Source organism: Egretta garzetta, unplaced genomic scaffold (assembly GCF_000687185.1).
Source record: "Egretta garzetta isolate BGI_Z169 unplaced genomic scaffold, ASM68718v1 scaffold205, whole genome shotgun sequence".
NCBI lineage: Eukaryota > Metazoa > Chordata > Aves > Pelecaniformes > Ardeidae > Egretta > Egretta garzetta.
Window position 1 is genome coordinate 248,210 of NW_009259713.1, and position 12,796 is coordinate 261,005.

Consider the following 12,796-nt stretch of genomic DNA (forward strand, 5'->3'; position numbering starts at 1 on the left):
GCATTGCTGAGCAGACATTGATTTATGGATGCTAGGGAATTATATACCAAATGATACATGGGACACAGATGAACAATGGGATTTTGAGAAATGGTATGGCTCAGGCAGAGGGACAAATGACAACAGAAATGGTCAGGAGCTGGTACTGATGGCAATCTGCAACTGGTCAGAGACACACGCATACTCACCACATCTAGCACTAATAAAACTTTCCTTCTATTTTCAAACTTTACAGCTATTGGGAACTTCCCATTTTTTACCTCCTTATAGTTCAGCTCACTTCCCTACAATCTGTGCAGCATATTATTTTGAAATTAATTCCTCCCTCCTGACTCTCAGCTTCAATGATCATCATCCGATCTGTTGCATGTTTAGCGCAGTCTCCTATCCCCTCCCCTTCACATATCCCCTCTCCCTTTGGGAACATCCTGTGTGATCTCTCACATCCTGAATACCACAAAGGATCTGTCTTCTAAATCCAAGATATCCTTAAGGCACTTCTTGGGTGTTTTTCACCAGCCATTTTTTTCAGTCATCCATTCTTCCTATGTATAAAATGGCTGGAAGAACGGGAGAGGGAATGAGAACTCTTCACCAGCCTAGAAAATAAGAATCTTATAAACCAACATTTTTATCAATACCAAACCACCTGTTGCAAGGAAATCATGAGCCCTTTGATGCAGGATGCCCACTGCATTACTGAGAGCAGCATCACATGGCTTTCACATAGGCTTAGAGCTCTGCTGACATTAAGCATGTTGCAGGGTCAGGGCATATGGTCTTTTTCTGCTTTCTACCACCAATAGTCATGCTCAGGTGGAGTCTTGTACAAAGTAATCCAAATGAGACTATACCCACACTGAGGAGCTTATTGGCCTGAATTGAATCTATTCCTAATTATTTATAACTTTGATACATTGGAGTTTTTATATTATTAAAAAAAAAAAAGAGTTAAAACCTGATTTTAACAGAGTTTGTGTGCTTTATCACACACAAAACACACCTCAGAAGTGTGACAAAACCATAATTCTCAGGGGTATGGAGCCAAAGAACTGCAAAATTATTCTCAGGAGTATAGAGCCAAAAAGCTGTGAAATTCTCCCAGATGCTTATTTTTAGGATGTCTCCTATAACCAGACTGACCAAAGGCTTTTAACACCTCACACTACTCCATCTGATGGGATATCACTGTCTGGAAAGGAAAATTGCTGCAGTCTGAAACCCTTACATGGGGTGGCCACATCTGCATTTTAGTTTGGCATTGGGGACAGTATGTGCATGTTTTTATGCATAGGTAATAGGCTACTTTCACGTGTGGTTTTACATATGCTTCTAATTTGGCCCCATGCATGGAATCTGCATGCATGTCTTCAACAATTGCTTTAAATTGCAGTGTGAGAGTTTATAGCAGTATTCCAGCCAAAGTGTTACTGTTACTTGTTTATTATTTAGGACTAACTCTTTATTAGACAGAGTAAACAGTGCAAGAAGAAAGACCCGTCCTGATAAGACAGTTTTATAGCCTAAGAGGAAGACATAAAGACAGCACACATTGGGAATGTAGTCATTAGAGGCAGCATAACATAATGAGTATCGATCTGGTAAATTTTAATCCTAGGTTTTCCCTGACTCACTATGCTGCTTTAAAAAAAGCATTTAGCCTCTTCTCATCTATATTTCCCCAAGTACAAAAGCAAGGGAGATAACACATAGATGTGTTCCCAGGACAGAGGAAGAATGAATTTGTTCATGCCGTGGGTATCAATTGATTATCAGTTACTATTCTTTAAGGGAACAAGCCCACAACTCAGCTTGTCACAGATATGCCCACTTGCTTCCACGCAGTCCTGGGCTTTGGACACATAGAAACACACAGGTAGGGGTTATTAGCTTTTGGAGGAGAGCATTGTACCACTACTGTGCTTCCCTGGACAGCCCACTGTTTGTTATAGCCAAAAAAAAATCTCAGCCCCATGACAGGTAGAAGCAGTTGCAGTGTCTGACGCTTTGGTGCATAACACCCAGGCCCTTGTGGAGGAACCCTAAGGGCCTCATACAGTCCTTGGGCAGAGCATGATGCTTCATCACAGTGGGGCACCATTTGCAGAAAGCAAATAGTTTGAACAGGCCCTTTAGGGGCCCTTCTGAAACTCTGCTTCTCAACAAGGTTGAGGTACCTCACTCAGGATCCACAGCTCAGAGCATTTTCCACCAAGTCAACACATATAAGCTTCCTTTGAAAAAGTATTCAAGAATTTCAGCCTTTCCTTCTAAAACCCAGCCAGATTTGTGGCCCATAAGAAAGTGTTGAGAGATTTCATGCAGAAAGAGTCCTTTCTAGGATCTTCTACTCCTGCCTCAGATTGAAGGGATGCAAACTTGCACCTCCTAGGCTACAAGGCTGTGGGTTTCTTGGGAACTGGGGTGGGAAATTTCTCACTGTCTCCTGTTCAGAGGGGATGGGATTCATCCTAAAGTGCAGCTATGGTCAGTTTTAAAAATATTTAATAGGTGTGGATAGCCTACTGAACCCAGCAAGTTGTGCAGCAAAGCACTTAGGATAAATTTGGAAAAAAAGAAAGTGCACTCACGCACATGTATCTTAGTGGTCAGGGCAATTGTCAGAGAAACGAGAGAAGTGCTGGCTCCCAATCCCTGTCCTTACAACTTTTTCTGTAGCAGTTACGTCAGCTGCCCCTAAGGGGTAATGGCTGCAACAGTCACTTCTGTGCATCACATCAAAGTGGTCAAGAGAAAAGACTCTTCCCCCTCAGACAAGCACCTACATCACAAGGTTGAAAAGCCATGTTCCCCTTACATTTTCTCCCTGGCTTAGTGAAGTTTGAATTCTTTGCTGCAAGATGGGCCATTCAGAATCATTTATAGTCCTTTGGATCAGATACTGAACCCCTTAAGCTGAGGGGAAACCAGACCAAAGATCTATGTACTGTAGAGAAAGGCAGGCCATCCATAGACACTTTTTTTGTGTTTGTGAGGGTTTTCTGGTTTTTTTTTTAAGTGATCACAGAACCACCCTGAGAGGAATTCCTTTCCTGTGGAATATAAGACAGGCTCTGAGATACCTGGTCCCTACAGGGAGATGGAGGTGGAGCAGCACCTCATCAGAGAGCCTGGATTTGGCTGACGAGTAAAGTGGGTGCTAAGCGAGGCAGCCTGGGGCAGTTCTGGGCACACTCAGGAGCAGAACTGAGAGAATCTGAGGAGCTTTAAAAGAAAACACTAATGCACTGCCAGCTATACACAGCAGGTGGATGGGGGATTTCCAGGAGGGGGTTGTTTTTTCATTTGTGGACTCATTCTGTGTAAATCCGGTTTTAAAAGCTTCCTTCTTCTATTGGCTCATGAAGCCTTTATGCTTCCACTCTTCCCAGCTGCTAACATATAGCTGAGGCATAAGGAGGAATCAATGTGTCTTCATGCCCTTGCAATACCTGAGGACTGCTAGTAGCTGCGCAGTTCAGGTAAGCCACTAGGCTGCTCTAATTTATCCCTACTTGTAAATAACTGAATGCTTGGTGAACATCACTTCTCCCTCATGGACTGCACTGCTCAGGTCTTGCATGCTTTCAGAATCACAACCTTTATATTTCTGTAAATTTTTAATTTTAACCATGGACTTGGTGTTTATGACATTGGCAGGTCACTATTTATACCAAACATTGTATAAGCTTCATCTTAGAGCTGTGTCAGACCCAGTACCACACCGTCTGCATCATTTTGGGGGCTCTTCTCTGAACACTGTTAAAATCACTCTTTTCTGTGAAAGATTGTGAAATGCATATTTGGATGCTGAACCATCAAACATACATTTTCTGATGACTTAATCAGAGATTTATATTCATATTTCCAGAGGGGAAAAAAAGATAATGAGTCTATCTAAAACTGCACATTTCTGCTTTATGTATACATATTCCTAATTACTATATCACCGTATGTAATAGATTTGCAGCTTAAAAATGTGTATATTTATAGTACATTAAGTGTACATGGTTTTATATATTCTATATATAAATTGCATGTTTTCTAAGACAGCCGAAATACAATTTAATGAGTGACACTGAGGCATTGGCTCCAACTGTATGGAAAATTTAAATCTAAACATGGCACTGGATGTAATGAAAACAATACAATTAAATTGGAACACAGTCAGAACAATAGTGTCTCCTGCTTTCATATCAAAGATCTTTGGCTCTGCTTTGACATTTGTTTTTCATAAATTCCCTTGGCAGTTTATGCAGCACCAGACCAATATTCCATGACAACAACCAAACCCATTGACATCTCTTAATTAAATCACTGGTTCTGAAGAAAGGCAACACACCAACATGGTATGGATTGCTGTGGCTAACCTTTTAAATATAAAAGAAGACCAGGGACAGATCCTCAGCTTGGATGCCATGCAGCACTGGTTGGCTTGTGCTTACACTGCGGCACGCTTGCAGCCTTTCTGACTTACTTTGGAGGGAGCTGGCTGCAGGAAGCTCAGAAAGAGATCCAGGGAATGAGCTGTGCAGATAATCAGGGAGGCTGCTTGAGTTTTCTCTGTGGCCCCATTTGTCTGGGAGCGTAGACATAACCTAACTGGCCATGCAACTCCTCCAGCCTACTCACGTTCTGGGAAAGAACCTGGAATTAAAGAAGGATGGGCAGAAAGACAAGTTCCATAGCCCTCTTTACCAGCAAATTTAAAAGAAACACAATTCAAAGGGTCCTTGCATAACTGTGGTGAAAAGGTTTCTGCATGAAAACGTGCATACTTAGGGCAGAGCTGAACATCATTTCCTTAGCTACATATTGTAGTTGAAGTAAAATCAAACAAAACCAATCAAACACAATATCCCGTGGGTAAGGATTCTCATGCAGCATCTAACTGTGCAGTGACATGTATGTACACAGCTTCATCTAAAAGCAGCGTAAAGTTGTGGATGTGTTTCAAGGCAGAAAATAAACCAGAAGCATACCTATCTAATACTGAATGCTTGCACATCTCAAACAAGCTATATTTAGGGAGTTCAATGGCCTGGCCACATCCAAAAACTGGCCACATAGCCTCCCTCCTCCTACAATGAACCTTCAGCCCATGCCCTACAACAGGAATGTACTGATAGTGTGCTCTTCCTTACTACATGCTGTTGTGCCTGAATGGGATTTGAGTCTCCATCGGTCATGGTTCTTTGAGGCTCAAACTGTGTGGAAAACAGCCCAGTACAGGATACACGCCACACCTGACTTCATGGCCGATAGTTGTTAGCAACTCAAGCCTGGCTTCAGGAAAGTTATTAACCACCGGAGAACAAATCACTGCAGCCCCACAACCAATCTTAGGTGTGCTTCTCAACTTTTATATGTATTTACAGGTTGTTTTTCCAACAGGTATTTATTGTGACGTGTCATGTCTAGATTAAGGTCGACTTGTGCAGACAGTGCCTCTTCTTAGCTCATACATAGAAGCTGCTTTTATTTATTAAGCCTGATGCCATTAATTTCACCCTTGAATGTCATTCAGTGGTTTCCATTCATGCTTTTTCAAGCATTTCATTACTGGTCAACTCAGGGGCCAAATAAGGAAGCAATGGGGTTGAACATATGGGAAAAACTGACCCTTGCTGCCAAGGAGTTAAAGTATTAAAGTGCATAAGCCATTTCCTGTAACAGTTGTCAAGCTAATTTTCAGTAAATTACTTAGTCCATGTGTTTATTATTCAGATATAAACCCACTGACTCGGCATGAAAATGACATTACACCACTGTAATCACAGACTAATCTTTTACAACTACAGTCGCTACACCCCCAAACTGTATTCCTCTAATAAGACATCTCTGAGTTCAGAAACAGCAGCTTTTGAGCAAGTTAATTCACACTGCATTGCACCATCCAGTGATGAGGGCAACATTAACAGGCACTGTTGCTGCATGCCTCCATGTTACTCCATAAAAATCAGAATATTCTTTGGCAAATAATGACTTAATGGGAAAGAATGCACTTAAAACATAGAATGAAATGCAGTACAAAAGAAAATCACTATCATCTTCTTTCCAAACATTTTCTATACCAAAGGATATCACATTTCTGGAGCTCTTGGTGACAAACTCCCCTTGTCTCCACCCAGTGCACAACAGCAGTCTACAACTTAACGTATTTGGCATAAAGGGCATTGTGCCTAAAGAGAAATAGTTTTCTCTATGGGATCATTTCTAGCTTATGTTTAGATTTTAAGTGGTTTTAGAAGGTGAAGGTGTTAAAAAGTGGAAATAATTTGACAACCTCTGAAGGTCAACACCTGCAAGGAAATTTTAAATTCAAGCTGACTTTCCATTAGTCCCACGTCTCATGTTGTGATTAAGTTGAAGATTGATCCCTTGTATCATAGGATTGCATGCAGTGCTCCTGAGAGAACCTGAGCTGAATATACACTAATCTAAGATACCACTTCACCATCCCTGGTTTCAAACAGCAAGAAAGCATATTCTTGGCTAATTTTATAACACAGGTGCCCTATGCTGCTATTTCTGGTTTTGTTAAGGAAAGAACAGTGGAGAAAGGACAAGCCACCACTGTGATTTGCTGTTGCTGGTTTTTATCATTTAAAAATATAACATTAATATTAATAAGGTAAAAAAAAATTACATCATGCAGGTTTCACTTTTTATTATTTTACAGAAACCATGCTCGACTGATGTTATAAATGAAGAAGAAACAACAAGTTAACTCATAGGACCACATGCGTATGTTTGCTGTCAACAGAAAGACTCTCAGGGACTTCAATTAGTATTAGATTGCAGTCTTCATATTTACATTTTAAAGTATTCCCTTCTGTGTCCTTACACAGATTATTAGCTTATTCAAATTCAATAAAAGATAAGTGTAAGATGAAAAAGTATGCATTAAGTATTTGACAGACAGTGATTAAAGAAAGGCAATTTTCAGAGGTGTCACTCTGGCACTTCTGTCCGATTGTTCATCAGGGGGACAGTCCCTCTCAGTGCTTGTATCCAAACACCTGGTGTGTCAAGAAGAACCAGAAATCTGCTCCTCTGCTTTCAAATGTTTGTATAAGACAGAAATATACAAAAAATAAAGGATCTTTCAGTATACAGTACTGCTGTAAAAAAAAAAAAAAAAACCCAACCCCCAAACCCTGTTGTTGATGTCTAAACATTTACATATTCGCCTGTTACTCTCCCGCTATCTTCCTGAATTTTCACAAGAGCAAGTTAGAGAAAAGCAATAACTCATGATTAGATGCTTTATCTGGATAAAACACCTTGTTCCGGTAAGTAGCATTTTCCTCTCTCTTTAGAATGCGCAGCCTTTATTCCACAAATTAATCAAATAGCTGCTATTTTCCAGTAATTCAGATTAATCATAAAAGTATATTTAATTATTGTATAATAAGTGGTATAAGATAAATGGGTTCTACTCAGTTGCCTTTTCATGAGATCGGACTTCCCTGACACTTTAAAATGCCTATGGTGGACTAGGAGAAAGCTACATAACTGGTCTAAAGCAGAAAAAGCTAGACAAATGCATGAGTAGTGGCACAACTATCTTGATCCACAACGGCTTTGTGAAACACAGGAAACAAATATTAACCCCAGACTACATGCAAAGCCAGATAGCAGATCCCTAGTTTAAACCATTGTTCCTGCAGACCACTTTTATCGTTAACAGTTCTTGCCTTAAAATACAAAAAGTGTTGTAAGTTAGGTAATCATTCAACATTTCTTATACCCATCCATTTATATGATTTAGAATATCAGTATTGTACAATAGCCCATATCCCCAAAAAGATCTCAAACAGATTAATGAATGTTAGAAACTGAAACAAGTTGTGTTATGGTTACAATAAAGACTCAGTATAAAAAATATATTTACAATACTTAACTCCATGCAAGCTAAATCTATTTTGACCTCTTTGCAGCTGTATTTCTTATTCTTTAAAAGGAAAAAATATGCAATATAGAACAATAGGTATTTTCAATTTCTAAAAAAAGTTAACAGGACTTGGGCAACTAGAACATGGGTGTGTATCACTATGATGAATAAAAACCGTTATCAGCTGACAAGGTTTTGACTGCTGATGTGAAGTTCAAAACTGCATGACTTAACACTCTAGTTCTGAACGCTGAGATACAAAATATCCTTCAAAGGAACATAGCAAGGAATAACAAAGCCTTTCAGACCCCTCACCAGAAGACTGATTGCTCTGGGAGGGCTCAGAGATGTGAAGTTATCAAAAAACACTGAAGATCTGTTTATCAGTTCAAACTGCTGCAAAGTACCGTCCTGCTCTCGAAAGTGACTTAATAAAAAAATCAAAAATAAGAAATGGCAGATTCTTTGCCATTAAGGATTCACAGGTGTCATCAGGCAGCAGCTTCCCTTTGGGAACACAAACAAGCCATGGGACTTGGAAGGGGGCAGTGTCTGTCAAACAGCTCAGCATGCACCACACAACGTCACACACACCATACCTGCTCTACCCGCTTGAACATCGGGAGAGCAAAGCTGTGAATCTGTCTCCTCCTGTGTTTTTCATGAAATGGTTTTAGACACATGCTGGGGACCAATAAAGAGCTGTCTTTAAGTTGTCCTGCGTACAGGGACTGCTACTATTCCTGGTTTTATCTGAGCTACAAAAGATGAAGCAGAAGTCTTCTTTTAGTGTCCCTCCCATATGAAGGGCAGGAATAAGTTCTTAATGATTGCTACCTTGCTCGGTTCAGGCAATTTCTGCCTTCATTTGCATTCTCTAAAACTTCGCTCATACTCAGGCAAATGCACAAAGTGAATGTGAAAGCCTAATGCAGCATTACTTACTACAAGCTAATACGGACTCCAGTTCAGGAACCTGATAAGCGCTTTGGAAACTATTCTGGAGTTAAAACTTAAGACTTCCCTGACTAGAGAGTTTTTAACTTGTCAGCTTTCAAACCTTTGGATCTGAAAGCCGTGCTAGGTTCCTTCTCACTCAGGCATAGGAAGCAGTCAAAAAAGGCACTTTGTTCCAAATCTTGTAATTTGCACATGTGGTACAGAGAGAAGAAACTGATCTTTGATCTAAATTTAATTAAACACTTTTCTCATTGACATGCAAGCTTATTCTTTCCTAACAGTTCATTCACTGGCTAAGAAGTGTTTTCCAGTTGCTATCAACTTTCACACCACTGCTACCAAGGCTCAATACAGGAAAACATACATTTTGGTGACCAAAGGTGATAGATCAGAGTGCAAATGTATGTTGGCATCAGATTTGTTAAGGAAGGAAGCATTTTATCAATTTTCAAAGTCAAAGCACATTCTGAGCTTTAAATTGGCATAGAAAAGCCAGTTTTGGTGGCAATATAGGGTTCTCCAGAAAAGCTAAATATTTTGCAATGAAAACTCTTCTCCCAACTCCTTTTATTCAAAGCCACAAGACATGCCGTGCTCACTTCCACAGGGATTTACAGGACTACAGCAAGGGAAACTTGCTGTGAATAGTAATGGTTGCAAAAGAAGCCTCCAGTCCACAGCCTTCTTTGTGCTGGAATGGTGGTGACTCTCCACAACTCCGTCCAAATTTTGGAAGAAAAGGGAGAAGTCACAGAAGTGACAAACAGAATTGGTTCTTATCATTCAGTCAACATTTGCAGGATAAAATCTGCTGTGTGCATACCTTGAGTCCTATCTCCCTACTTTGGGGAAGAATGTTTTACTTTCTTCAAGCTGAACAAAAGCATAGACCTTTTCTTCAGACACTGTCATAAAGGAGACAACAGCTCAGCAGTGTTGAAGATACTGTCTTCACAGCTTAAAAATTTGAAGAACAGTTCATCTCAGTCGCTTTTACTGTGAACCTGGAATCCTATTTCCTACATGGAATTAGTAAGGTCTTCAGAAGCAACCTCTGGCAGCTGAACATTATTGTCATGTGAACAGAGGGGTTTCAAGCTCTGGACCCTTATTACCTGCACTGCTCTCCTACTCCTCTCCATGGATCAACTGATCTCCATGACACTATCATACTGGAAAACTGAAGTTATTGAAAAGAGGTAAAATCCTCAAACCTATAATTTGTCCAAACCATAACCAATTAATTAATCAGAAGACTTAAAAAAACCTTACCTTTAAAATTTGGTCTGATTCTAGCATCATACCCCGATGTCCTTCCCATCAATTTGTCCAAAAAATCTGAAGGAGACAGGGTCTGTGAGGGGGATTTTCCAGATCTTGAATCATGTTCTTTACAGAAAGTCGTCCTAAATAAATTATTAGCCACCATTAGCTAATATTTAGCTTGTATTGTATTCAAGTCATGGAGAAATTATAGTACGAAATAAAACTGTCTCAATTCAGTGAATGTAGCAATTAGTATTTTTATAGAAAGATATAGTCTGTTTTTCATCAGAACTTTATTCTAGAAATAAAAAAGAGCTTAAAGTAATAAGTATAAACACAATTTTCTATTCAGAAAAAAACTTCAGCTTTAAAAAGAAATTTATTACAGCTTTAAGACTTTAGAAGCTTCAATTTACTCTTCATCTTAATGTGTAGCACAATCTTACAGGGACTTGGATACCCTACTTCATATCATTGCTTTAGTTGCATGTATACTGTTAAAACTGTATGTTAACACTGGTTTAAGGTGGTCTTAAACTTCAGAACAATAACTGTCAACACTCACCTAGCAAGACTGAAAAATATTGGGTTTGTTAACGTTGGGAAGCATATAGATGCAAAAAATATTTTTTACAGATGCTACCCAACAAAGATTTAAATCATGATAGTGAATGTCTGGATTCTTCCCCCACATGGGAAAAGGGGTTCCAGAGTCAGTCAGATCTGATCTTAGGGTTTTTTTTTTCCAATGAACATTGAGTAATAAAATTTATCACCAGCTGGTATTTACATGCAAGCTCTTTGAACACATCTCTGTTTTCAGGATTTAAGAACAAACTTCTGGTACCATACCATGCATGCAAAGCACTGTGTACATAGCATATTACAGATTGCAAGCACATTAAATATTGCGGAGAAAGAGAATTTAGGAGTTCCCCGTGGTTGTTCCCGAGGGAAAAAGAAACTAGAATAAGATGGTTATACTTGTTGTGTAGAGGCACAGATTTCATCATAAAGCATTTTCTTGATTCTTAAATAACCAATTTAATTGTATCTATGTTTTAACACAATCTTTGAGCTTTATTGAAGCTATGACTTCACAATCAGTGAAGTCCTATGACGGTGTCTTCTTAAACACTCTCTGTTTAAACATTTGCCCAAAGGGAAGCACTCAGTTTCAGGAGTGTTTCATGGAGGCTTTTTGTGTATCTATAGGCAAGTTTAAAAAAATTAGATATACATGTGAGCATCTGAAATGGGAAGCAAATATCAAATCCTTAATCCCTTTACAAAAGCACAATAATTGTTAAAAGGCAAGGTGATAGTAAATTCTCCTGGTGTGATTCCCTGCATTTTTTCAGGTTCCATTTACAGGAGGTGATTGCTTCTTTTTGCTTTTGTCAATGACATGGTACCATTACAAAATATCTTTAATTTTCAATCCACAGTAGATGGTATTCTCCACTTAAATACTAAAAACATTTAGCTAAGATAATAAAAACTGGACAATTCATTCACTGTACTTATTTAGGATGTTCCTGTACAAATTACTTCTGTTTTCGTTCAGAGCCCACTAGTTATGAGTTGCACTTATGATCCCAGACTCACAAATATAAATGCTATTTCACTCTGTCACTGTACATATACCTCATTCCTCATATAAAAACACTTTATATGTGTACATGTAGATACACAACAGTGTACAGTATAATAATGAATCCCAGCTAAACCGGTGGCATAGTTAATAAGGCTGACCTGTTTGCTTTGTACTGCAAAAAGTCAATAGCTGAAGCAAAAGCTTGTGAAACATTAAAAAAAAAAAATTAGAAACAGCAATTGTATGTACTGGTACTTTAAGTGAGCACAGTACTCATCTGATCCAGGGTTTTCCCAAAATCAGAGGACCGGTTCTCTAACTGCAAATAACTACATCCCTGACAAAACTGGTTCAATCGTTTCCAAAGCCTGAAGAGGGGGGAACCAAAGCAACTTCCCAAACAACCTCCAGTGGGAGCAGAAAATTTGCATTTCGTATGAAAAACTGAAGAAAACGTTTTTAGCTATATTGATACCCAGTGAAAAAAGATGTCTTGGAATCAGAGAAATGGAAAATAGATCGCCCAAACTTGAGATTATTATTTTTTGTGTTTGTTACCAAGCAACGAGTCTCCGAGCGTGAAAGGGATAGCCTATATAGAATGAACATGAAATACTCTCAAATATAGCAAACAAACTAGGTTAATGTGACGTAGTATCTTTATAGTTATGATTTCCACAACCTTTTGACAAAAATCACCACACAGAGTCGTATCACCTACCTGAAGTGGTTTGTCTCTAAGAAAAACGCAAACAAGGTTGTCAAAATTTTCACTAGCTGCCGGTTCATTCCTCCTGCTTTCTGTGATGATTTGGAAAATATCCCAGAAACGGTTCCAGAGAGATGCAGGGAAAAAGTAAGCTGGTGCTGCCTAGATTCCCAAATTCAGCAATAATTTAATTTTCTGGACAATCAGGAAGAGAAGGTCTGGATGTCTACAAACTGGGGGTAAAAAAGAAGTGCCAGTCCTTGGAATCATGGTCAGGTCAAGCCTAGGCTCATCTCCAGCAGCCAGCACAAAAGAGACAAAGCATCAGACCTGGTCGTTCCCCCGCCTTGCTTTTGGTGATGGGGGG

General features: G+C 39.2%; 1 protein-coding gene across 2 annotated transcripts in view; it reads right to left on the minus strand.

The window, feature by feature from the left end:
• Positions 1-12,509, minus strand: part of GLRA2 (glycine receptor alpha 2) — a 132,234-nt gene extending 119,725 nt beyond the window's left edge. For both annotated transcript variants that reach the window (XM_009639052.1, XM_009639051.2), the window contains exons 1-2: positions 12,442-12,509; positions 10,130-10,263 (exon numbers count right to left, since the gene is read on the minus strand). In XM_009639052.1, the coding sequence (XP_009637347.1) occupies positions 10,130-10,263; positions 12,442-12,509 (202 nt within the window). The remainder of the gene's footprint in view (positions 1-10,129; positions 10,264-12,441) is intronic.
• Positions 12,510-12,796: the final 287 nt, after the last annotated feature.